The sequence below is a fragment of the Sturnira hondurensis genome, unplaced genomic scaffold (genome assembly GCF_014824575.4).
Source record: "Sturnira hondurensis isolate 20B ecotype Veracruz unplaced genomic scaffold, ASM1482457v3 Scaffold0014745, whole genome shotgun sequence".
Lineage (NCBI taxonomy): Eukaryota > Metazoa > Chordata > Mammalia > Chiroptera > Phyllostomidae > Sturnira > Sturnira hondurensis.
Window position 1 is genome coordinate 2,288,383 of NW_028087376.1, and position 22,469 is coordinate 2,310,851.

Consider the following 22,469-nt stretch of genomic DNA (forward strand, 5'->3'; position numbering starts at 1 on the left):
GGATTGATTGCAGACCTACAAACCAAACAACCGCGATTCGATTCCCAGTTGGGGCATATGCCTGGGTTGCAGGCCAGTTCCCAGTAGGGGACACATGAGAGGCATTGATATTTCTCTCCCTCCCTCCTCGCTCCCTCACTCCTTCCCTTCCCCTCTAAAGATAAATGAATAAAATCTTTTTAAAAATCACTAACTGAAGACAGTCATGGATCTTTGTTCATGTGTCAAATCAGTACAGAGGGCCCTGAGCATATTATTACATGCTGAGAAGGAGAGGAAACATTGAAGGTACATGAAAGAGGACAAGTGATGGCACTGGGTTCAAGATGGTATCAACCCTAGGAAAGAAGGAAGAGGTGGTTGTAGTTGCTCGGTGGTTCTGTAGGTGGAGAGTGGAGGAATGAAGTGACACAGGTATCCACTCAGAAAAAGGAAGCAAGGAGATGGGGTCAAAGGTCAAGAGAGGAGCTATGCCACAGATTCACGATGGGGCAGATTGGTGTTTAAGGGGCTCTGTTTGAACAACTTCTCCCCTCTTACCATTCCTGGAATGGAACTGTGCACTGAAGTCGTTACTAAATTTGCCTGCTGTTTTTAACCTTGGGAAAGTCTCATTTACAGTCTCAGGATGTGGTTCCTGGGAGTTCTCTTTTCTGAAATTAAAGCATCGACCCAGCCTTTTCAGTGTTTCCTGAGAGTTGGGAATCGGCTGCAGAGGCCTTGGTTCTGGAACATCGGAGGTTCGAGTTCGATGTTCCCACTCTTTCTTTACCTTCGAACAGGGGTTCAGATCTACGACCGGACGAGTGTTCTTCACGTGATGGTCAAAAAAGGTGAAGTTACTGGCGTGGAGACAGATAAAGGGCAGATCGAATGCCAGTATTTTGTCAACTGTGCTGGTCAGGTGGGTTAGCAACAAAGGGGGTCTCTGGTTTTCTCACCTTTTACCTCCGGGACTTTTTTGGTGTAGAGACTTAAGATTCTCTGGTGACAAACTAAACAGATGTCGGGGCCCACACCGTTTCTAGTGTGGGCTGGAGGACTCGGGGTTCTCGTCCTCCCCATCAGAAACCCCAGCCTTCCCTGCAGCAGAGCCCGTGACCTGCCTCCTGCCTGGGGGCATGGTGCTCTCCTGCCAGGAGGGCTGGGAAGCACTTGGGTGTTGACATAAATTTTTGGCATTGGGTTTTTCCATGGTGTTTTATTTCATTCTTTAACATAGCAAATAAAGTGTTAGGCTGTTTTATTGTGAACTCAGGAGCATGGGTTCCGTTTCCAGAACACTAAGCTGCTTTTGCTTTTAAGACACATTGGTCCTTTCCGTTCAAAGTGATCTAGGAATACTTCCTGCCTTGGGAAGTTCCTCGTGATTGGTACTTGGGGGTTGTAGTTGAGGCCAGGCATTTTGTTAAAAGGCCTCATTTGCTCCCCGTGAGCTCCTGTTAATAGCTGCTAAGTCTGTCTATCTTTGAGCTAAAAGTAAGTTTTATGGTTTAAAAAGTCTAGTATTGCTACCCATCCAAATAAGTAAACTACCGCAGGCTGACTCTTGGTTTCCCACACCTGACGTTGTAGCGAGAGCACACACGAGCCACTTGAAATTAAACTCTTTTCAAGCGGCTGAACTTGCTCATTTTTCTTATTGTTCCTCTTCCACCCACAATCAATCTGTCCATTTGTAGTGGGCATACGAGCTGGGTCTGGCCAACGAGGAGCCGATTAGTATCCCGTTACATGCCTGCGAACACTTCTACCTCCTGACTCGCCCCTGGGAGACCCCTCTGCACAGCAGCATGCCAAGTGAGGACCTGCGCTTCGTTTTCAGTCTCGTTTCCTTGCCCCTGTCCTGTCTTCTAAAAAGGAAGACTTTCTGCTAAGGATGGAACATGCCCAAAAGAGTCTTATGTTTTCTAGAGCATGCCACGGGGAGGTGGCCCAGTTCTGACTTTTCCTTAAGAATGCTTTATGAAAGGATGGCCAAAACGGGCATTCCACTTAAGCAGTTTTTTCCCCCTGCAAGCCAACTGTAGTCCCAGACAGAAGTCTAAATTGATAATATTTGAAATTAACCTAGAGTTTTAGACTTGAATGCTGGACATTGTAGGAATGTCACGGGTGAGCTGTAAACTCAGGATATTTGGTGACCCTGCGTGTGGAGGAGAGGGTTTGATTCCTTTTAAGGTCTGAGTCCCTGGAATGGGCTTGGCAGTCCCCGTCTCAGGCTTTTTGTGGCGCAGGGGCTGTTACGTGGCCTGGTGGTCAGGACTAGGCAAAGCTTCTAAACCCCTGACCCGGGAGGGGTAGTCAGAGAGATGGTCTCCACCACCAGTCTGACGGGGAGAATCTCCCAGAAGACCTGGAAGGATGTTGTAAAGCTGTGGTGTCCACTGTGCTCACGGGGTGCTGCGTGGTTAGTAAAGCCAATAGCGGGTGTTTCTGCTTCACTGTTTTCTGTCCATTTAGCAAGATGGCTCACCTCTAACCCCGGATTTTCTCTTCTCCCCACTCCCTTGTCATTTCTCTTTCTTAGCTATCATGGATGCTGATGGCAGAATTTATATTCGGAACTGGCAGGGTGGCATCTTGTCTGGAGGCTTTGAGAAAACCCCGAAACCAATTTTCACTGAGGGCAAGAACCAGCTGGAGATTCAGAATCTGCAGGAGGACTGGGATCACTTTGGTGTGTGAACTAGATAGCATTAGTAATGCCCTGTGCTCGTCTAAGGTGGTACATTTTTCAAAGCGTTTTCAACAATAGCACGCTCTTCCATCCTTTTAACAGCCCACTGTGGAGGTTACGGAGGGCAGGCCGCAGAGTTTGCCTGGGCTCAGGACAGTTACTGGGTAGCGGAGTCAGAAGACTAAGTCTTGGTTAGTGGGCTTTTGGCTTATTATTGAACTAAAATAACTGCTGAAATTTTAGACTAGGAGGAAACATTTTCATAGGGTTTCTTATAAAATTAAAGATATTTTTAGAAGAATTATTAATATGGTTTACTCAATTTTATAATTTTAATTTTATGTATTGAATAGTTAATATAGTCACATGATTCCAAATTTAAAAGATATTAAAGGGTCTATGCTGAAGAGTTTCCTTCCCATTCTTAATAGATTTTTTTCAAGATAATCTTTTTATTGTGGGAAACTTCAAACTTTTACAAGTGGAGAACACAGCATGAGGAAACCCCACCCACCAGCCAGCTCTGGTCCAGTGTCACCTGTGTCACTGCCCCACCAGACCGCTCCCAGGTGACGGAGTGCCTATGGGCTGAGCATCTGTCTTTGCAGCTGTTCCCGCTTTGGGAGCCTGCCCTTTCATGGCATCTCTCTTGATGCCACGTGGGAGCCTCAGCACTGAGCCCCTCGAGGTCCTTATCTGTGCCCACGTGCGTCATCTCTGCCACAGCCCCTTGCCTTTCCATCCAAAGAGTATCTCCCTTCTCAGTCGTCGAGCCAAGCACTTCGTAGGTGTGTCCCGTGATCCCATCGAGGTTTCTGCGTTCTGGTCAGTGGCCCAGCTGGCTCTTCCAGAAGACCTCTCCCAAGAGATTCTGTGGCAGGAGAAGGGGGTTGGAACTTTGGAATTCCCTGAAGCTGAGGACTCGTTTGGCTTTGTTTTTATTGCCCAGAGCCCCTGCTGAGTTCTCTCCTGCGTAGGATGCCCGAGTTGGAGACCCTGGAGATCATGAAGTTGGTGAACTGCCCCGAGACCTTCACGCCGGACATGAGGTGCATCATGGGCGAGTCTCCTTTGGTGCAGGGCTACTTTGTCCTGGCGGGAATGAACTCTGCTGGCCTTTCATTTGGCGGGGGAGCTGGCAAGTAAGTCCTTCTCACTCACGCTGAGCCTGATGGGCTTCTTCCTTTCTGGAATCACTTGCTAAAATGGCATGTAATGTATTTGATCTGGTATGGTAGTAGTAAGAAGATACATGTAATTTTCCCGTCCTTCAAAATAATTACCAGGGAAGGGCTCTCCTGATATTCCTGAAATGTCATTGTTCAAAATGTCTTTGGGACTCCTCTTTTGGAGGTGGCCACAGAGACTGTGGGAGGGATATTTCTGTGCACTCTCTCAGCTGTGACAAATGTTGGCCAGTAGTCAAACTGGAAATTAAAGATGTAGATTTAGAATACAAGATGAAATTGTTACAGACATAGTAACCCACCCATGGATTCCTGGTCCAGTTCCTCAAAAAATAGTTGGATCAACAGTAACAACTCCAGTGAGCTAGTTTGTGGGTGGTAGCTCAGTATTGTAGACTGCTGGCTGCTTCTTGCCCCATAGATGTGGCCAAGAATGCAGGTACTCCTGGTTCTCACACAGACACTGGTTCCCAGGTATGTCAGGAATAAGTCAAGAACCAGCTTCTTGATATGAAGTCTGTTGTAAGGCAGGATGTCAGATTCAGTGACGGTGACTTCAGGAGGAGGCATGGAGGCTCTCTCACCAGCCAGGCCACCAGTGACTGCACGGAGGGCAGTGTGATGCCCTGTCTGCTCCGCCTCAGTTTCCATGTTCTGTTTACTTGGTAACATAGCAATCAACAGTTTTATGTGCATTGTTTATCTTTTGTGATGGCAAACATAGGTAAGACTTTCACAGACAAGGTAAGTGTACTTAAAATGTCTTTATTCATTTACAAACCTAGTAACAGGAAAAGAAAATCTTAACTGAAATCTGCCCTGACAGAAATACAGCACAAAATGTTAATGCCATGTTCATGGAGGACAGAAGTCCTCTGTCACCCCGTGTGCCTAACGTCAGTCACCAGGGCTCTTGAGGAAAGGCCCCAGGTACCTAAGTGCCTCGGGCGTCTTCAGGACCACCAGCTAATGCTGCACAGGGACAGAAAGGGCTGAACACAAGTACACATTTACACATGCAAAGAATGCGTCACAGCACTTTACAGTAACTACAGTGGTGCTTTGATACATCCCAAGAGTTGACCAGAGAGGAAAGTGTGAACTGTGCTGCTTAGAACACCCTTCACTGAGACAGGCTGTGGCAGCTTTCATCCCCCCCCCCACACGCCCACCTGTTCTGGGGAGGGAGAGGCTGAGTGGGGTGATGGGAACCCACAGACTGAAACGGAGTTTCTTTTCTGGCCTTCCTCTCTCTGCCCACCATGTGACAATCTCACGTGTAAGGCACGAGAACCTGGCACGGAGAAAGGATGTGCTCCAAGCCCCGGTTCTTGGTGTGCAATGGAATTCCTGGCTTAGATCTTTTGAAACAAATGCTAAAAATATTCTTTCCACCTCTTGTAATTACTGTCCTTGAGAAACAGAAAAACAAGAAGGCGGAATGTTTGCAAAAGATACTTTGCAAAAGTAACTTCATCTAACTATGAGAATAACAACCATGATAAATGTGTAGTTTTCCAAGGAATACAGACACTCTGCTCAAAGAAGTCAATCATATTATACAAGGAACAACGGTATTTAATGGACAAAGAGAAGGCAAACATACAAAAATACTTAGTCCTCTTGAAAAATAGTGCATTTGTTAGTGATGGGGGACTGCAAATGGGAGCCTTACAACTCAGCACCTGGAAGTGGAGGCTGTTGGGGGTGCTGAGCGCAGTCGCACAGCTTCTCACAGTTATTGCTGGATGTCGTCGTTACGCCTGAACGTCTCACTGCTTCACCTACTGTTGCTCAACTGTGCTTCTGAATCCATGCGCCTAGAAATGCTGCTTGAGACGAAAATCCTCCCCTCACGAGAAATTTCCCGTGTCATGCTGATATGCCTCTTAGGTCAAAGTTGGTGAGGGATTGGAAGGACGGGGGGTGCGGGGTGGTACAGGGGAGAAAATGAAAGCAGGTTATTCAGTGTTATAAGCACTGTGACCAAACCCCTGCCTTAGATACTAATGAGGACCCTTGGGTTCTCTGTTACCCAGGAAAAAGCAAAGGAAAATGAACCTTGTAGCTACCCCTGAAAACAAGCCAGTGCAACTGTTCTGCCAGGCACAGCCTTCTAGCTCAGAACCGAGACCACAGGTTTCAGAAGACACCCTGTTATTGGCGCTGGGTCTAAAGGGTGGTGAAGGCTCAGACGCCAGAGCCCGAAGTCCAGGCGGGGAGTCATCCCTTGGTGACTGCGCTCTACTGCCAGAATGGGGTGATCACTGAGCTAAATGGTCTCTGGGTCCCTAGTCTGAATGGCACTGCTCACATTTGGGGGTGCAGGGCCTCCCCAGAAAAGCACTACAGCGCGAGTTGCCCCCTGGTCTCCTCTGGAGTGTGTCGTGTACCTGCAGCACATGTGCCTGACTCTACCCGAGTCAAAGGACACCAGACGGGCTACCCAAGCAAGTAGTTTCTGTCCCTTTTTGCTGAGAGGTTTTCTGACTTCAGTGACATCATCACAGGTGGGAAACCTTCCCAATGCTTCAATTTATGTCAGATGACAGTGGCAGGCATGAGGAGGGGCTTAGAAGCTATGTCAAGGGAGGAAACGGGCACAGGAGACTGGAAACCCTGGGGCTTCATCGGTTTGTGGCTAACACACTTGGCATCTCTAGGTTCAAAAATGTTCTTCAATTGAACATGCAGACAAGCTAGAAGAAGTGTGCAGAGCCCTCCCCAAGAGAGCACAAGAAGTGATGATCATCAATCACCTAAAACTAAGGTTCGGCCCCTCAGAAAAGTCCAGAACCGCTTGCATCCTGAGAGAGGTGAGTTGTCACACAAGACAAACACACGTGGCACCACTACCCCAGAGAAGGGACTGACACATGAATTAGATGTCATGATTGTCAATTATGCTAAAGGTGGGAAAGTTGTCCCTTAAGATTTAGAGAAAACTACCCGATTCACATTGCCTATGTTTGAACAAACAACAAGACTTCAAGGAAGAATTTTAAAGTGCCAAAAAATAACGTGTGCTCCGGGGCCCTCGGTACACAAGTGACGCCCTAGGAGAGCGTCGTCTTGCCAGTCTGTGACAAGATGGAGTTCGTGCATAACTCTAGAGAGGATTACTTTGGAATGGTACAGAGCATGTGATACCTTTAGCTCTGTCTCACCTATTTTGTCTTGGGCCAGTCGCTGCCTGCTGGTCACATCTGCACTGGCCCAGCTCCCAAGCTGGACAACGTCTTTCCTCTTCTTTGCCTAGGAGCAGCATCTCTCAGCTAGTTACGTACACATTTGCATCAAAATAGCAAGGCTGTCCAAGCAATTCTATCACATGCTCCCTTAATAAATCATCTGAGACCTCCTAAAAAGCTGGACACTAATTAAGTAGATGTCTGGCTGGGAAATGGCAAGAGATGTCTGGAAGAAGGCAGCCTGACCAGGTGGGTAAAAGAAAACTCAGAGCTGACCAGCATCTGAAAGCTGCTGCTTTACTAAACTGTGAGACCTATCAGAGCTAATGCTTCTAGGATGCCAAGAAAACAAAGGCTACATTTAGTTAACATCTCTAATAGCAGTTTATACTAAAAGGAAATCAGATTAGGGCAGTTTAGGTGCAAGAGAGAATTAAGTGCTGGGAGGGATAACACAATCTCTGATGTTGGGAAAAGACAACACAACTGCATGGCCCTCCTGGGGGCCCTCCAGGTCATTTTCTATTTGGAGGACACAGAGCAATGGCCAGGCAAGGAAAGATGGAAAGCATTCTGCTAGGCTCACATGGCACGCACCGTCCACTCAGAACTCTCTGAACCCACGTGGGTCATCTGTGGATCTGTCTCTTCTGTGCTGGAGGAAGTAGAAGAGCCAGCAAGGTTTAATTAACTACCGTGTTTTTTGGACTGTAAGATGCACATCTTTCTCTACCACCACCACCCCTGCCCAAATTTGGGAGGAATAATGGTGGTTAATGCTGTTGAGTTGTTTACATTGGTGAAAAAGCTAGGTGTGTCTTATGGTCCAAAAATACGGTACTCAACTAGGATGACACGCCCTCTGTGCCCTCCCTTTAGGGAAGAGAAACGGCTGCTGAGCTAGTGGGCCCACTGCAGAAGGGACAGGGAAGGAAACCTGTGAGGACAGTCAGGGTGGGGTGCCTGAACTTGAGCAGCTGAGAGAGCAGCGTGGTTTAGCAGCAGGACACTCGGCACGGTTTGGTGTTGGTGCTTTCTGAGGTTAAGACTCTTTTACCTGGAAATATCAAAGCACAAGGCAACATCGTTTTTCCCTTTCAAATGCTGTGGCTTACTTGTTTACTCAGCTAAATAAACAGAGCCCCTTGTGATAGAGATGATGAGAATTACAGGCAGGTGGCTGTGGCCTTACAGTCTGATAGTTTGGCAGGGGCTGGGGATGGTGCCAGGCTCTCTCTGCTGCAGCCCAGTAACAGCCACATGACACCTCTCGTCATTGAGGTAGATAGTCATCTTGCTAGAGGTGTCAGGGTGCGGAGCCACGCACAGAGGATCTGGGCTGTCACAAACACAGCAAACCTCCCCCCCGCCCCACCAGCTAACAGGCTACTTACTCCCTCAACACTTGGCCCACAGTGTTGGATTCTTGCTCCAAGGCCAGCACACAGCATTAGAAATCTGTCACGGTACCTCCCTCCCACAGGTGGGGTCTGCTCCTGTCCTGCCTGTCAGACATGCTTCTTGTCACCATGGAAATCTGAGGGGTGGGGGGACGGACAAACAGCCCAGAGTGAGTGTTAGGAGATGGGGAACTGCACCAGGGAGGAGATGAAAGGACAAGAGAGGGTGCAAAGCAAAATGTTTAAAACTGTATCAAGGAGATAGGAGGCAAAGGTTAAAATCAAGAAGAGGATCAGGACAGGTTCCTAAGAGAAGATGGGGAGGTGGTGGAACTGCCTGACATTACTTCCCCTGCAAGTCACTTAGTTCCACGTCGTCCTTGCGGCGCTTATGCGTAAAGAGGGAGGCGACTGGGTAGAGCTTGGCCTTGGCCTGGAACCGGTGTCCCGCGATGTCAATCTCGTATTCGCCCCGGTTGATGAAATCTGCGGTCACCACCTGCTCCTCCCCAGTGTCCTCAGAGAAGTTGTGCACGAAGCCCAGGCAGACGTGGCGCTCCAGTGTGTAGCTGTAGGCACTGCTGGTGGTCTTTCCGACGTACTGCCCATTCCGGTAAATGGGCTCCCCCCACCAGGGCCAGAGGTCCAGGTCTGTGTCGTGGTCGTCCAGGATGAACATAGTGAGGCGTTTATACACCCCGTTCTGCCTCTGCTGCAGCAGGGCGTCTCGACCGATGAAATCCATCCCCTAGGAAAGAGAGGCGACCGAGTTGTCATCTACACTCTGCCCCTTGGCCTGTGAGCAGCATAATGTGAGCCACCCCCTAGGGCGCTGTGGTGGGGTGCACTGCTTTCCCCCCACCCCTGGGTGAGCGTGAGCTTTGGGGAAATGTGCGTTTCCCACCAGATGAAAAACTGCACTCACAAACTGCCTTTAGAACATTTTTGTAATATCACAGGTACCGATGTTTATTTTTCCTATTTTATAGACACAGATTTCCATCACAAGACCACACAAAACAAAAATACTTAGAAAAATCAGTACTCAAAAACATTTGCTAGAATTTTTAGAAAAACAGCATTACTATATAATCTCGACAAAATTTTCCATGGATATACTGATATATGCATATGTACAAAAACAAGAGGGGGATAAAATAAACTCAACAGTGATTCTCTCTCAGTAGATAAAATTAGTATCACTCATATTTTATATTTCCCCATTTTCCAAAACGAGTATTCATTACTTTTGTATCAGAAGAAAAGTTACCCATCATTTCTCAAAAAGAGTACTGATAGGGAATGCAGTGCTAAAACGCAGCGACCGTGTAGGACCCGCCATGCAGGCTGCGGGGAGGGGAAACTGCGCTGCTGTGCTGGCCCCACACGGAAGCTCCGAAAGGAGAGACAAGAAACCGCCGCGTCTGGGAAAGGGGGGCAGTGAGATGGGTGGGGTTCAGGGTGATTTTTAAAAAATCATTCCTATATTACTTTGAAAAAAAAAGGCAGTTGAATGGAAGGTGACTAACTTATACAAGTAATCATGGCATGTGACTGCGTCACCATGAAAGACACGTTTTTCATTCTAAGGACACCCTAATTGTCACCTGATGCTGTCACTGAGGCCTCAGCTTCGACACCTTCCTTCCACATCAGCTCCTCTTTGTGCTCTAGTTAATGCAGGTGTCCTGCACGAGGAGGTGAGTGACAGCGCAGTGCGCAGACACCGTACCTGGTCTAATTTCACCCGAGACTCTCGTCCGCATTCCAGGGGGGTGGTGAGGGTGTTCAGATCCTGACCCCAGAAGGCAAAAAACTTTTCGATTCGGAGACTGCGGAGAGCGTAATACCCAGCATTCCGGATTCCATATTTCTGCCCAACACTCATCACTTCATTGTAGACATGCAGGGCATACTACAGGGAGAGAAGAAAGGTTAGTGAGCAGACGACCTTCAGTAAGGCCTGTGTCTGGTGAGCCCGGTGGTTGACACTATTAACCTCGACAAGGGGGCGGGTTTGTAAAATCCTCACCATGTCTCATCCACAAACCAAAGTGCTACAACCCAGGAGTGATGAGCCTTAGGTCCAGGGTCACCCTTAACCTGGACTTAAGCTCCATGAAAACAGCAACCATGTCTCTTCACGTCTAGGGGAGTAGCTCACAGCAATTATTAAATATATAGATTTATATATAGCAATTATTAAATAACTCATAGACACATGCTCACCACCCAGTAAATGACCACTCTAAGAACTGCTTCACGAATAGCCCACTCTCTCCCCACCGGCTTTGTTTTCTTGCCCCCAGTTCCCTTTTGCACTGGTCATGCTATGAGATGTGTTATGCATCACTCCAGCTGTGTGCACCTCACATCTGGTTTTTCACGCAGATTACAGCAGCTCGTAGAGACCCCAGGTGAGGTACCAGGGAAGGAGCCAGGAGAGCTCTCCACCCGCATCCCACAACGTCCTGCCTCTCACATTGCTCTTTTCTTGGTTCAAGAAACATGTTAAGTATCATAACTTAAATGAACATAAGTTTTCCAAATTGAAAGTAAAATTTTCAATCCCTATCTACATGTGTTAAGTCTAAAGCCCAATAACAGACTACACTGTTTACTTTAAAAACTGTAAAATAAAAGACAAAACAAGACACAGAATTAAGTCAGAGAAAGACAAACACTATATGATCTCACTTATGTGTGGAATTTAAAATAAACTCAGAAGCAGCAATCAGAGTTGTGATTACCAGCAGTGGGGAGTAAAGGGAGGGAGAATTGGAAGAAAGTGGTCAAAAGATACAAGCTTCTGGTTGTAAGTGAAGAAGTATTAGGAATGCAACGAACACCCTCATGACTGTAGTTATTTAACACACTGCTGTATGCTAGGAAAGATCAAGGTCCTATGAGTTCTTTCTCATCACAAGTGAAAATAATTGGTGGTGGGTTTTTTTTTTTTTGCTTTTTTCTTTATTATAGCTATATGAGATGATGGGTTCTACCTAAACTTACAGCAGTGATCATTTCACAATCTATTAAGTCAATCCATTCCACTGTACACCTTTGTAAACCTATATAGTGATGTATGCCAACTGTATCTCAATGAAACAGGGCACAGGAGCAAGACAAAAAAAATATCAGCTTTTTTGGTATTGTAATACTTTGTCCTGGCAATGTTACTTTGCTCTATAAACTTCACTACTGCAGCTGAACAGGCTCAACAAACCACTGTGGTCAAGACAACTTTAAATGTGGAAAAGAGGGAAACACCCAACCTGTGGTACCTGTCAGTGAAACGTCTAAATAGCAAAGTGGGGGAGGAGACCAGTGGAGACTGGCAGGAAAAGGACAATAAAGAGCCATTATCTCTGGTGGGTTTGGTGCTTTACTGTCTCAAGCTGAATACTTGAGGATAACAAAGGAAGATTTAAAGCAGGTGATTAGTTTGGGGCTAGATGAGAGAGCAAAGGGGAAAAGCGGGTCCCCATCACTGACTCGTCTTCTCACTACACGCTGGGAAAATCACAGGAGTAGGACCAGTCCAGGGGGGGCAGAAGGCCGAAACCAGGACCTTGCGCAGAGCCTCCCCTCCGGATGGGGTTTGGCCAGTCTGACTTAGGTGCCCAGGTGGTATGGCGCTTTGGAATCATCCCTGTCCATACGGGCAAAACATACCAGCTGTGTCTCTATCAACTCGAATTAATCATAAATAATCCCCTCTTAATATTTTTACAATGTTTCTGAGTGTAGAAAAGCAGATGAGATTTCATGGGCAGATACATTGCTTCATTCAATAATTAAAACCTAACGCTGGTGGTGGGAGGGGGGAGCAGAAGGAGGTGGAAGAGGTTACAGAGGGGATAAATGGTAATGGGGGAAAATACAGTAAAAAATGAACAATTAAAAAAAACACTGTGAGTAACAGGACTAGTGTTAAGAACAGGCCAAGGATGCCTACAATCACTGCTCCCTGTCACAAATGGACAGGGAGGGAATGTGCAGGAAAAGAAGTTGATAAAGAAAAACTCACTATCTTTATGTGGTAAATCAACTATAAAACAAATATAAACAAAAATTTAGTAAAGACTTAGGTTAAACAATCAATATACGGGGGGAAAAGCTTTCATATATCATAATTACTTACAAGATAAGGTAACAAAGACATCTTTCCCATTTGCAACAGCAACAACAAAATTATCATTCAAATAAACAGGAAACATAGAACATCTACATGAAAAAAACGTGAAAATACCTCTGAAGGTTACCCTCCAAAAAGAAGTGAACACTTTGTAAGACTCAATACATAAGAATGTCAATTCTCACCCTGGCTGGTATAGCTCAGTGGATTGAGTGTGGGCCTGTGAAGCAAAGGGTCGCGGGGTTCAATTCCCAGTCAGAGCACATGCCTGGGTTGCAGGCCAGGTCCCCAGTAGGGGGCATGCAAGAGGCAACCACACATTGATGTTCCTCTCTCCTTCCCTTCCCCTTTCTCTAAAAATAAAATCTTTAAAAAAAAACAACAACAAAATGTCAATTCTCTATAATTTATAAATGTAACACAATCCAAAACATAGAGTATTGTTTTAACAACATGATTATAAAGTTCACAGGGGACAATAAGGAATCAGGAATTGTTATTCTTTTCCAGAGTGTTCTAAGCTATGACAGAGGATAAGCACTTACAAATATTAAAATGTATATAATGGCAAATACAGCAAATCAAAAGACAAATGGAAAACTGGCAAAAAAAATTTTTACAGCTCAGACTTCTGGCCAAGATGGAGGCATAGGTAGATACATTTTGCCTCCTGGCACAACAGGACAACAAATTTAAAAACAAAAAATAACCGGAAATGCCAGAAATACTCTATGGAAGTCTGAAAACCAAGGAGTAAGAGAAGAAACATTCATCCAGACAGGTAGGAGAGGCAGAGATGGGGAGAAGACTTGCTGCAAGGTGGCGGCTGGAGGACCAGGGCGGTCCACATTTGTGTGCAGATAAACTGGGAGGAGCAACTGGAGAGTGAGAAAGACCATGCAATTCAGGGTTCCAGTGCCAGGAATAAAAGCCTCAGAACCTCTGACAGTAAAAATCTACTGGGGCTGAGGCAGCAGGAGAAACTCCCAGATTCACAGGAGAGTTTACTGGAGTACCCACAAGGTCCTAGAATGTACACAAATCTACCCACTTGGGAATCAGCACCAGGAGGACCAAATTTGCTTCTGGGTTGCAGGGAAGTGACTGAAAGGGGGCCAAGTGCCACGTAAACAGCATTGTTCCCTCTTGGACCCCTCCCCCACATACAACACCACAACACAGCAATGTGGTTACCTTACCCAACCTTGGCAAATACCTAAGGCCCCTGCCCCTTACTACTTAACAGACACACCTAGACAAAAAACAGACCAAGTGAAAGAGCAGATCAAAGCTCCAGAAAAGACAACTAAGCGATGAAGAGATAGCCAACCTACCTGATACAGAGTTCAAAACACTGGTGATCAGGATACTCACAGAAATGGTTGAATATGAACACAAAATAGAGGAAGAAGTGAAGGCTATGAAAAGTGAAAGAAAGGAAAATGCACAGGGAACCAACAGTGATGGGAAGGAAACCGGGACTCGAATCAATAGTTTGGAACAGAAGGAAGAAGTAAGCATTCAAACCAGAACAAAATGAAGAAACAAGAATTAAAAAAAAAAAAGGAGAGGCTAGGAACCTCCAGGACAACTTTAAATGTTCCATCATCCAAATCATAGGGGTGCCAGAAGAAGAGGAGCAAGAAATGGAAAACTTATTTGAAAAAATAATGAAGGAGAACTTCCCCAATCTGGCAAAGGAAATAGACTTCTAGGAAGTCCAGGAAGCTCACAGAGTCCCAAAGAAGTTGTACCTAAGGAAGCACACACCAAGGCACATCATAATTACATTAGCCAATGTTAAAGATAAGGAGAGAATCTTAAAAGCAGCCAGAGAAAGAGTTACCTACAAAGGAGTTACCTTAAGACTATCAGCTGGTTTCTCAAAAGAAACTTTGCAGACAGACAAGAAGGGGCTAGAAAGAAGTATCTGAAGTCATGAAAGGCAAGGACCTACAGCCAAGATTACTCTATCCAGCAAAGCTTTCATTTAGAATGGAGGGCAGATAAAGTGCTTCCCAGGTAAAGGCAAGTTAAAAGAGTTCATCATCACCAAGCCCTTATTATATGAAATGTTAAAGGGACTTACCTAAAGAAAAGATGATAAAAAATATGAACAATAAAATAAACTCACAACTACCAACAACTGAACCTAACAAAAACAAGCTAAGCAAACAACTAAACAGGAACAGAATCACAGAAATGGAGATCACATGGAGGGTTAGACCAGCGGGGAGAGGTAGGGGGAGGATTGGGGAAAACGTGCAGGGAATACGTGTAAATGGTAGGTACAAAACAGACGGGGAGGTTAAGAATAGTATGGGAAACAGAGAAGCTGAAGAACTGTGTACAACCCACAGACATGAACTAAGGTAGGGGAGTGCTGGTGGGAGGGGGGTGCAGGGCAGAGGGGACTAAAGGGGAGAAAAGAAATGGGACAACTGTAATAGCATAACCAATAAAACATTTTTAAAAAATGTACAACTCAATGGCAAGGACTGAGAGAATGCCTAAAAACTCACAAAAAGATCAATAATTATATACAGAAACGGACAATGGACAGGGCCAGAACATTCATTCATACAACATGTGTTAAGCATTTCTCTATGCCAAGTACTTCTCTAATGTCCTGGGGATATAAAAGTTAAAACAGATAAATACCTCTGCCATCAGGGAACTAACATTTAAATGTGTAACCCGAAGAACAAAATAAATCTTATTAGACAATGGTAAGCACCGTGGAGAAAAATAAAACACAGAAGGTGAATAGGGAGAACTGGGTGTCGGACTGCAAGTTTAAATACTGTCATCAAGAAGGTGACGTGAGTACCACCTGAAGCAGGTACGCCTGTGAGCTTGGGAGTATCGGTCTGGAGGGAGAAAAGGATGTGCCAGGGGGAGGGGAACGGGAGGAGAAAGGGAGGCAGTCTAGCACGTTCAAAGACTAGCAGGAAGTGAGAGGCAGAGAAGACGGGTCAGATAAGATCAGAAGAGAACAAGTGGAGAATGGGTGGACAGAACTGTGTAGGCTCTGTACATGGCACCAGCCTGCGAACCAAAGGGTCGTAGGTTCGATTCCCAGTCAGGGCACATGCCTGGGCTTGGGCCAGATCCTCAATTGGGGGCACGTGAGAGACAACTGCACACTGATGTTCTTTCCCTCTCTTTCTCTCTCCTTTCCCCTCTCTCTACCAATAAATAAATAAAATCTTAAAAACAAAAAACAAAAACCTGCACTGATACCCTGGCTGGTGTGGCTCAGTGGATTGAGACCCAGCCCGTGGACCAAAAGTTTGCTGGTTTTATTCCCAGTCAGGGCACGTGCCTGGGTTGCAGGCCAGGTCCCCACATGGAGGTGTGTGAGAGGCAACCAACTGATGGATCTCTCACACATCCATGTTTCTCTCTCCCTCTCTAAAGATAAATATATTTTTTTTAAAAACTGAACTGATGAACTATTTTGTACCTATTAGCCTAAATTTTGGCATCTCCACATGCTGGTACATACAATGAGGAAAAAGACACTTTTTTCCCCTCCCCGAGAACATGCTTACTGATTTTAGAGAGAAGGGAAGGAGGGGGGGGAGAGGGAAAGAAGCACTGAAGTAAGAGAAACACTGATTGGTTACCTCTCGTACCCACCCCAACCAGGGCTGACACCATATCCTAGGCATATGCCCCGACTGGGAATCAAACCTGTGACCCTTTGGTCCATGGGACAACACTCTAACCAAGCGAGCTACACTGGCCAGAGCAAAAAGACACTTGTACAGTGAGCAATTTTTTATAATAGCAAAGGGCTAGAAACATCATAAATGCCTATTAGAAATGGGACAAATGTCCCAAGAAATGGGACATTTCTCCCCAGACTGATGAAATAAATTGATTCAACTATGTGATAGAATACTATGCCACTATTAAAAAACAAAGGAAAGAAAAAGGAGGAAGCTCTTTTTGGGTAGTCCTAGGAAAAGATCTCTAAGATAAATTGTTAGAGAAATAAAAGAAATAACAGTATGTTTCTGTTTGTGATTCTAAAAACAGGGTTAAAATACGTCTTGAACTTCCTTCTATATGCTCAAAAATCTCTGACATGACGTAAAAACTAGATCACTTTTGGCAGTTGGTGGGAACTGGTCAGGTAGAACTGAATATTTTGGATTTTATTTTTAAACCATGTGAATGTATTATCTATTCAGAAAAAGTAACTTAGCCCTTGCTGGTGTGTATCAATGGATTGAGTGCCGGCCTGCAAACCAAAGGGTCGCCAGTTCAATTCCCAGTCGGGGCACATGCCTGGGTTGCAGGCCAGGTCCCCAGTAGGGCTGTGCAAGAGGCAGCCACACATTGGTGTTTCTCTCCCTTTTTCCCCTCCGTCTGAAAATAAATATTTTTTTAAAAAGTAAACAACTTTACAGTGTTAAAATTTCTTTAGTGCAGCCCGTTCAATGACCAAGATGCAATCAGACACGGCTCTGCAGCCCGGCCAGTGCTCAGCAAGGTGTGGGACAGAAGCCGCACCTTCCTTCTGTGCTGCTTACCTCTATGGGAATGTAAAGCATGAAGCCCGGCTCTCCCGTGTGGGTCATGCTCATCACCCGGATCCCATTGGCATAGCCCACGCTCATCTCCTGTGGAAACAAAGGGAGAGTCAGTGTCAAAACTCTGATGGAAGTGGGATGGATACCTTCAGCTCTGCACCCTTTGACCCTGAAAGAGAGACAGGCAAGTGAAAGAATTTCATCCTCAAGAGCGGTCTGTTTCCAGGGGGCCAGGTCATGAGGGGTGGAGCACGGCCTCCACAAGGTCTCTTCTCTTCTACCCTCCATTTCAGGAGCGCTCACCAAGCTGCTGATAGGCAGTGGAGGCGAAGTCTTTGACAAGCATGAAATAGTACTTTCTGCAAAGTCCTGTTCAAGATTTGTTTTAGTCAGGTGTGTCAGGGAGCAGATGTCCCCTTGGTGGGTCTCAGCAGACAGTCCGGGGCCCCTGCCCACAAAAGGTGATGCCTGATATGCACAGAACATGGTTGGCCTGCTGCCCTGGGGTCTGAGGCCAGGCTTCTGATGTTCAAAACATGTTCACGGCAGCTCGGTTACCTCTGTCTCAGTTACTGTTCCCACACAGGAAGGAGCTAAGTCCCAGATGGCAGTAAAACAAACTTGCCACGGGACGCCCAACGTCACATGGCACTCTGCAGAACACACATGGCAGATGGCTCCCCACAGAAGCCATGCAGGTGCTGTGAAGGAGTCACTAATGGGTACCAGTGAGTTTCCTGTTGCTTTCGCTCTGCCACAGAGAAAAAGGAAAACTAAAATCCCTTAGTAGGTGGATCCCAACTTGGTCTGAATTGCAAAGAGCCTCTCTCAGTAACTGGCAAGCTGCTATGACAGGTTGACAAAAACACCTGTCTGTTAGGACTTCAAATCAGCCACTGCCTAGAGAATATTCAGTTATTTCTCTCATTCAGTTACAATTCAGCAACTATAGCTGAGTGTAAGAAAGAAAATCAGGTAGGTTGTTTAGGGATCCACCTACACCATTAGTACCTGACGATGCCACAAACACAGAAGCTCCTGCAGCTCTAGGGGTGAGAAAGAGGAAGCCCTGCACGGAGAGGAGGACCTGACCCACACATCTTCAGTGTAACCCTGTAACTTAGAATTTTAATCTACTGCTATAGGAAAAAATAGACATATAGAATTGATATTCACAGAAGCTAAATCCACTTCAAATGCATCCTAATGCTTACTAATAAGGAGACCTGGAGGGGTGAAAAACAAAGGAATTTATTTTGTCATTTTATTTACTTAATAAAGGCAACACACTTTGGGGGTGTTAACAACACAGTAAGAACCTGTGATTGCCATCTGTAAAAGACACCCCTGACCCACTTAGAAACCAGAACTTCACTAGCACCTACCTTGCAAAAGAGACTCGGGAAGTGGTCTGGAGTCATGGGCGCATAGGACAGCTCGGACAGCACATCCACGGCTCGAGGACCGATCAGATTGAGGGCTAAACAGAAAAGAATAAGGGATGTCTGGCTGCTCCAGGTAAACAGCCGAGCTAATGAGAAAGGTCTGTTGTGCACTTGCTCACCTACGACCAGGCCTGGGTGGCAAGACCAGGAACACGTCCCATTACTTAGGCAAGCCAAGGAGTACCTGATTCTGGCAGATACACGCCTCTCGACAAGCCTGCTAAATGCTGAATGCGGGCATGAGAGGGTCTGCCCAACTAGAGTTTCCTCTTCCTGGGGACACAGGAAGGCCACATTCATTCCATAGCTTCCTTTGCAGTCAGATGGGATCATGAGACCAAGACCTGGCCAGTGGGACAGGAGCCCACTTACAGGGCCAGCATAACCGCCCTGCATTTCCCATTCCCTGCACCTTCCCATTCCACCTTCCCAGTGTGGCTACATGATGGATTAAGCCCCAATCCCAAATCAGGACTGGGAGGAGAGCCCTGAGAGGAGCTGCCCAGTCTCTCTGGACTCTGTCACATTTGTGACAGCAGCTTGTGCTAACTGCACGTCAGCTATCCTCCTACGGGCCTGAACACAGCCTTGGCTCAAGAAGATTCTGTAGTTTGCCAATCTGGTAGCAAGAGTTTATCATATTTGCTGATATGATGGGTTGAGAATGAGGGCCTGGTGGGGTGAGCGGCAGGAATAGATTAAGGAGAGTAGATGGGGGGGCCAGACATGGAATGGGGTGGCATTAGAGGAGGGCTGCTCCCCTAACAACAAATGAGATAAAAAATTTAACTCATCCTTAAAAATTATTCACTAAAAAGCCCTGGTTGGTGTGGCTCAGTGGATTGAGCGCCAGCCTGTGAACCAAAGGGTCGCTGGATCAATTTCCGGTCAGGGAACATGCCTGGGTTGCAGGCCAGATCAGATCCCTGGTAAGGGGGTACACTGGAGGCAACCACACAATGATGTTTCTCTCCCTCTCTTCCTCCCTTCCCCTCTAGAATAAATAAGATCTTGGAGGAAAAAAAAAAAGGCAAAGCTGCCCCTGGCTGGTGTGGCCCAGTTGGTTGGTGCACTGTCCTGTAAACCGAAAGGTCACAGGTTTGACTCCCAGTCAGGGTACATGCTTAGGTTATGGATTTGGTCCCTGGTCAATGTTTCTCTCTCACATCAATGTTTTTCTCCCTCTCTCTCTAAAGTCAATAAGCATGTCCTTGAGGGAGAATTCAAAAAAAAAAAAAAAAGTTAAGGGGAGATTTTGAAAATAATAGATGATATAAAAATGCTTTAAATTCTAAAAAACAAAACAAATGAAGAAAAAGTAAAAATTATTTACACATTCATTCAACCAATATTTGCATTCCCACATGCTGTCTGTAGGGGACACAGTGGTGAACAAAACAGTGATTAAAGAACTCATCCCATGCTTCACTGGAAAGAGAAGGGGAAGTATTAGAGATCAACTTTCTATCACCAGAGAGCCTCCTCCGATGCTTCTCATTCTGACACAGCTGGAGCACCTGGCTTGTCCTCACGCAGCTGACCCCAGAGGACCCCCAGAGGGAAATACCAGTATATTTCCAGGTGACATCCTCCAGAAGCAGATTGCTGTCCTGCGGCATGTGCTTCTTAAGCCAGGCCCAGCAGTGGACCTGCTGGTCAGTTGGAGAAATCATGAAGAAGCTGAAAGTGAGACCCACAAGTAATCAAAACCAGGTAGCAGAAAATGGGATCAGGAAGCAATCAAGTTCTCAGCTAGTTTCAAATCAGTAAGTAGAACACTGGCACATGAGCTCTTAGCTTTCAGAGTGAGCCAGTAGCACAGAATCCTAGGATACACACCACATAAGGAAAAACGGGAGACTGACTTCTGTTACTATATAGCCCTACTAATATAAGACATCTCCCAGTAGGGCAACTAATTTTTTGCATTGAGTTTTACATAATCTGTTGAGTTTTTTTCTTTTTTTTCCTAGTGATTTCTTTTTGTATTGGGCTGCTAATGAACTGGTCATGAGATAATAACATTTTTGTCTTCGGTTTACTTCTGGTTTCCTGAAAGAGTGAGCTGGGTGCTTTGCTCTGCCACAGGACCCTCAGGGAACCAGTGCTGGAGGGCGCTGACAGTGGCAGCTGACCTCACCTGCGCTTGTTCAGGCGTGCTATGCTGCAGTCATTCTCATAGCCTCCACCCTCGTTGAGCATGCCAGTGTGCACGATGTGGCCCACAGGCACATCAAGGTCATTGGAGAAGAGGTACTGTAGAATTTCCAATGCCTGATCTCCAGTGGACTGTAGAGTTAGAAAACAAAGCAGAAAGAGCACAAGATCATTTGGCTGGTAACATAGTCTGATGGGCAATGTGACTTACTAAGAAAATTCAATCAGCCCTGGCTGGTGTGCCTCAGTGAATTGCATGCCAGACTGCAAATGGTTGCCAGTTTAATTCCCACTCAGGGCACATGCCTGGGTTGCAGGCACACAAGAGGCAACCACACTGATGCTTCTCTCTCTTGCTCTCCCCCTCTCTCTAAAAAGAAATAAAATCTTTAAAAAAAAGACAAGACATTAAAATATACCAGAGTTCTTAAAGAATCAGTTTTGAGGAGACATGAAAAAAGAAGGCATTCAATAAATATGCACCGTTTCCTAGTCTGTTATATTGGTTCCCAAATACGTACTGTTATTTCAAACTTTGTGAAAGAGGACATGTCAATGACACACACAGCTTCCTTACAGCACTTGACTTCAGACTCCACAATGTCAAACCAGTCTGGCTTATAGAAAGTCTTGCTCTGCTCCAATGCCAGGAGGTCTACAGAACAGAAGAACAAAAGGGAGAGAGAAAAGGAGGGGACTTATACTGGCGGTGAGGGAGATCTCCCTGTCTAGTTTAATATAACAGGTTTTTATTATTTTCTTCCAGGAACAAATTCTAGCTATATATATTTAAAAATAAGTTTTATTAATTCTCTGGGCAAGAAAAAAGTAAGCAAAAATAAAAATGTGCCTGGCTAGTGTAGCTCAGTGGATTGAGCACAGGCCTGCGAACCACACGATCGCTGTTCGATTCCCAGTCAGGGCACATGCCTGTGTTGCAGGCCAGTTCCCAGCAGGGGAGTCACGAGAGGCAACCGTACATTGATATTTCTCTCCCTCTCTCCTTCCCTTCCCCTCTAAAGATAAATGAATAAAAGGGTTTTTTGTGTGTTTTTTTATAAAGATTTTATTTATTTATCTTTAGAGGGGAAGGGAAGGAGAGAGGGAGAGAAATATCAATGTACGGTTGCCTCTCGTGACTCCCCTGCTGGGAACTGGCCTGCAACCCAGGCATGTGCCCTGACTGGGAATCGAACCGCGATCCTCTGGTTCGCAGGCCTGTGCTCAATCCACTGAGCTACACCAGCCAGGGCTGAATAAAAAGTTTTTAAAAATAATAATAAATAAAAATAAAAATGTGCCGTTTACCCTTGTCTGGTGGCACAAAGTACTTTGGCCTCTCAAATCCATGTTTTTCCATCCATCTGGCTCCTTGTGCGTCCAGTCGGTCATAGAGAGGAGATGTGCGTAACTGCCTCCCCGTCTGGAAGTCCCAGCGGGGAACCTTCAAATCATACAGCAGAGCTAGGACAGATCGGAACAGTCTATGAAAGCCCAACCACAGAGCTGAGTGCCTACTATCCACTAGTCTCGGGAGCTGGTCCTTTTCAACAGAGCATTCCAGGCTAATGCAGCCCAATTTGCCAAACAGGAGCAAGCACCACAGGTGTGCTCCAGAAGAACGATATTGCAAGAGTCAGTGTCACCCTCCGCAGTTACACAGCTATGAGTCACACAACAACTCTACATCTCTGTCCACAATCATGGTTCCAAATTAGTAGGGAGAAACA

General features: G+C 45.9%; 2 protein-coding genes across 4 annotated transcripts in view; one reads left to right on the top strand and one right to left on the bottom strand.

The window, feature by feature from the left end:
• Positions 1-500: 500 nt before the first annotated feature.
• LOC118999226 (pyruvate dehydrogenase phosphatase regulatory subunit, mitochondrial-like) lies at positions 501-6,612 on the top strand. Its single transcript, XM_037063644.1, has 5 exons — positions 501-904; positions 1,683-1,800; positions 2,531-2,680; positions 3,630-3,822; positions 6,531-6,612. Exons 1-5 carry the CDS (start codon positions 629-631, stop codon positions 6,568-6,570), a joined length of 777 nt encoding a protein of 258 aa, XP_036919539.1. The 5' UTR covers positions 501-628; the 3' UTR covers positions 6,571-6,612.
• PDPR (pyruvate dehydrogenase phosphatase regulatory subunit) overlaps positions 4,613-22,469 on the bottom strand; it is a 42,537-nt gene continuing 24,680 nt past the window's right edge. For all 3 annotated transcript variants that reach the window (XM_037063642.1, XM_037063641.1, XM_037063643.1), the window contains 8 exons: positions 22,048-22,203; positions 21,261-21,394; positions 20,723-20,871; positions 20,150-20,262; positions 18,523-18,617; positions 17,138-17,227; positions 10,191-10,373; positions 4,613-9,206 (listed from right to left, as the gene is read on the bottom strand). In XM_037063642.1, coding sequence (XP_036919537.1) covers positions 8,802-9,206; positions 10,191-10,373; positions 17,138-17,227; positions 18,523-18,617; positions 20,150-20,262; positions 20,723-20,871; positions 21,261-21,394; positions 22,048-22,203 — 1,325 coding nt within the window. In that variant the 3' untranslated portion in view covers positions 4,613-8,801. The remainder of the gene's footprint in view (positions 9,207-10,190; positions 10,374-17,137; positions 17,228-18,522; positions 18,618-20,149; positions 20,263-20,722; positions 20,872-21,260; positions 21,395-22,047; positions 22,204-22,469) is intronic.

Excerpts from the sequence above, each read along its gene's own strand:
- LOC118999226 (XM_037063644.1), top strand. The coding sequence starts at position 629 with ATGTGGTTCCTGGGAGTTCTCTTTTCTGAAATTAAAGCATCGACCCAG. Across the intron at positions 2,681-3,629 it reads GGAGGACTGGGATCACTTTG|AGCCCCTGCTGAGTTCTCTC; the intron begins GTGTGTGAACTA and ends TTTATTGCCCAG. Across the intron at positions 3,823-6,530 it reads TTTGGCGGGGGAGCTGGCAA|GTTCAAAAATGTTCTTCAAT; the intron begins GTAAGTCCTTCT and ends TGGCATCTCTAG.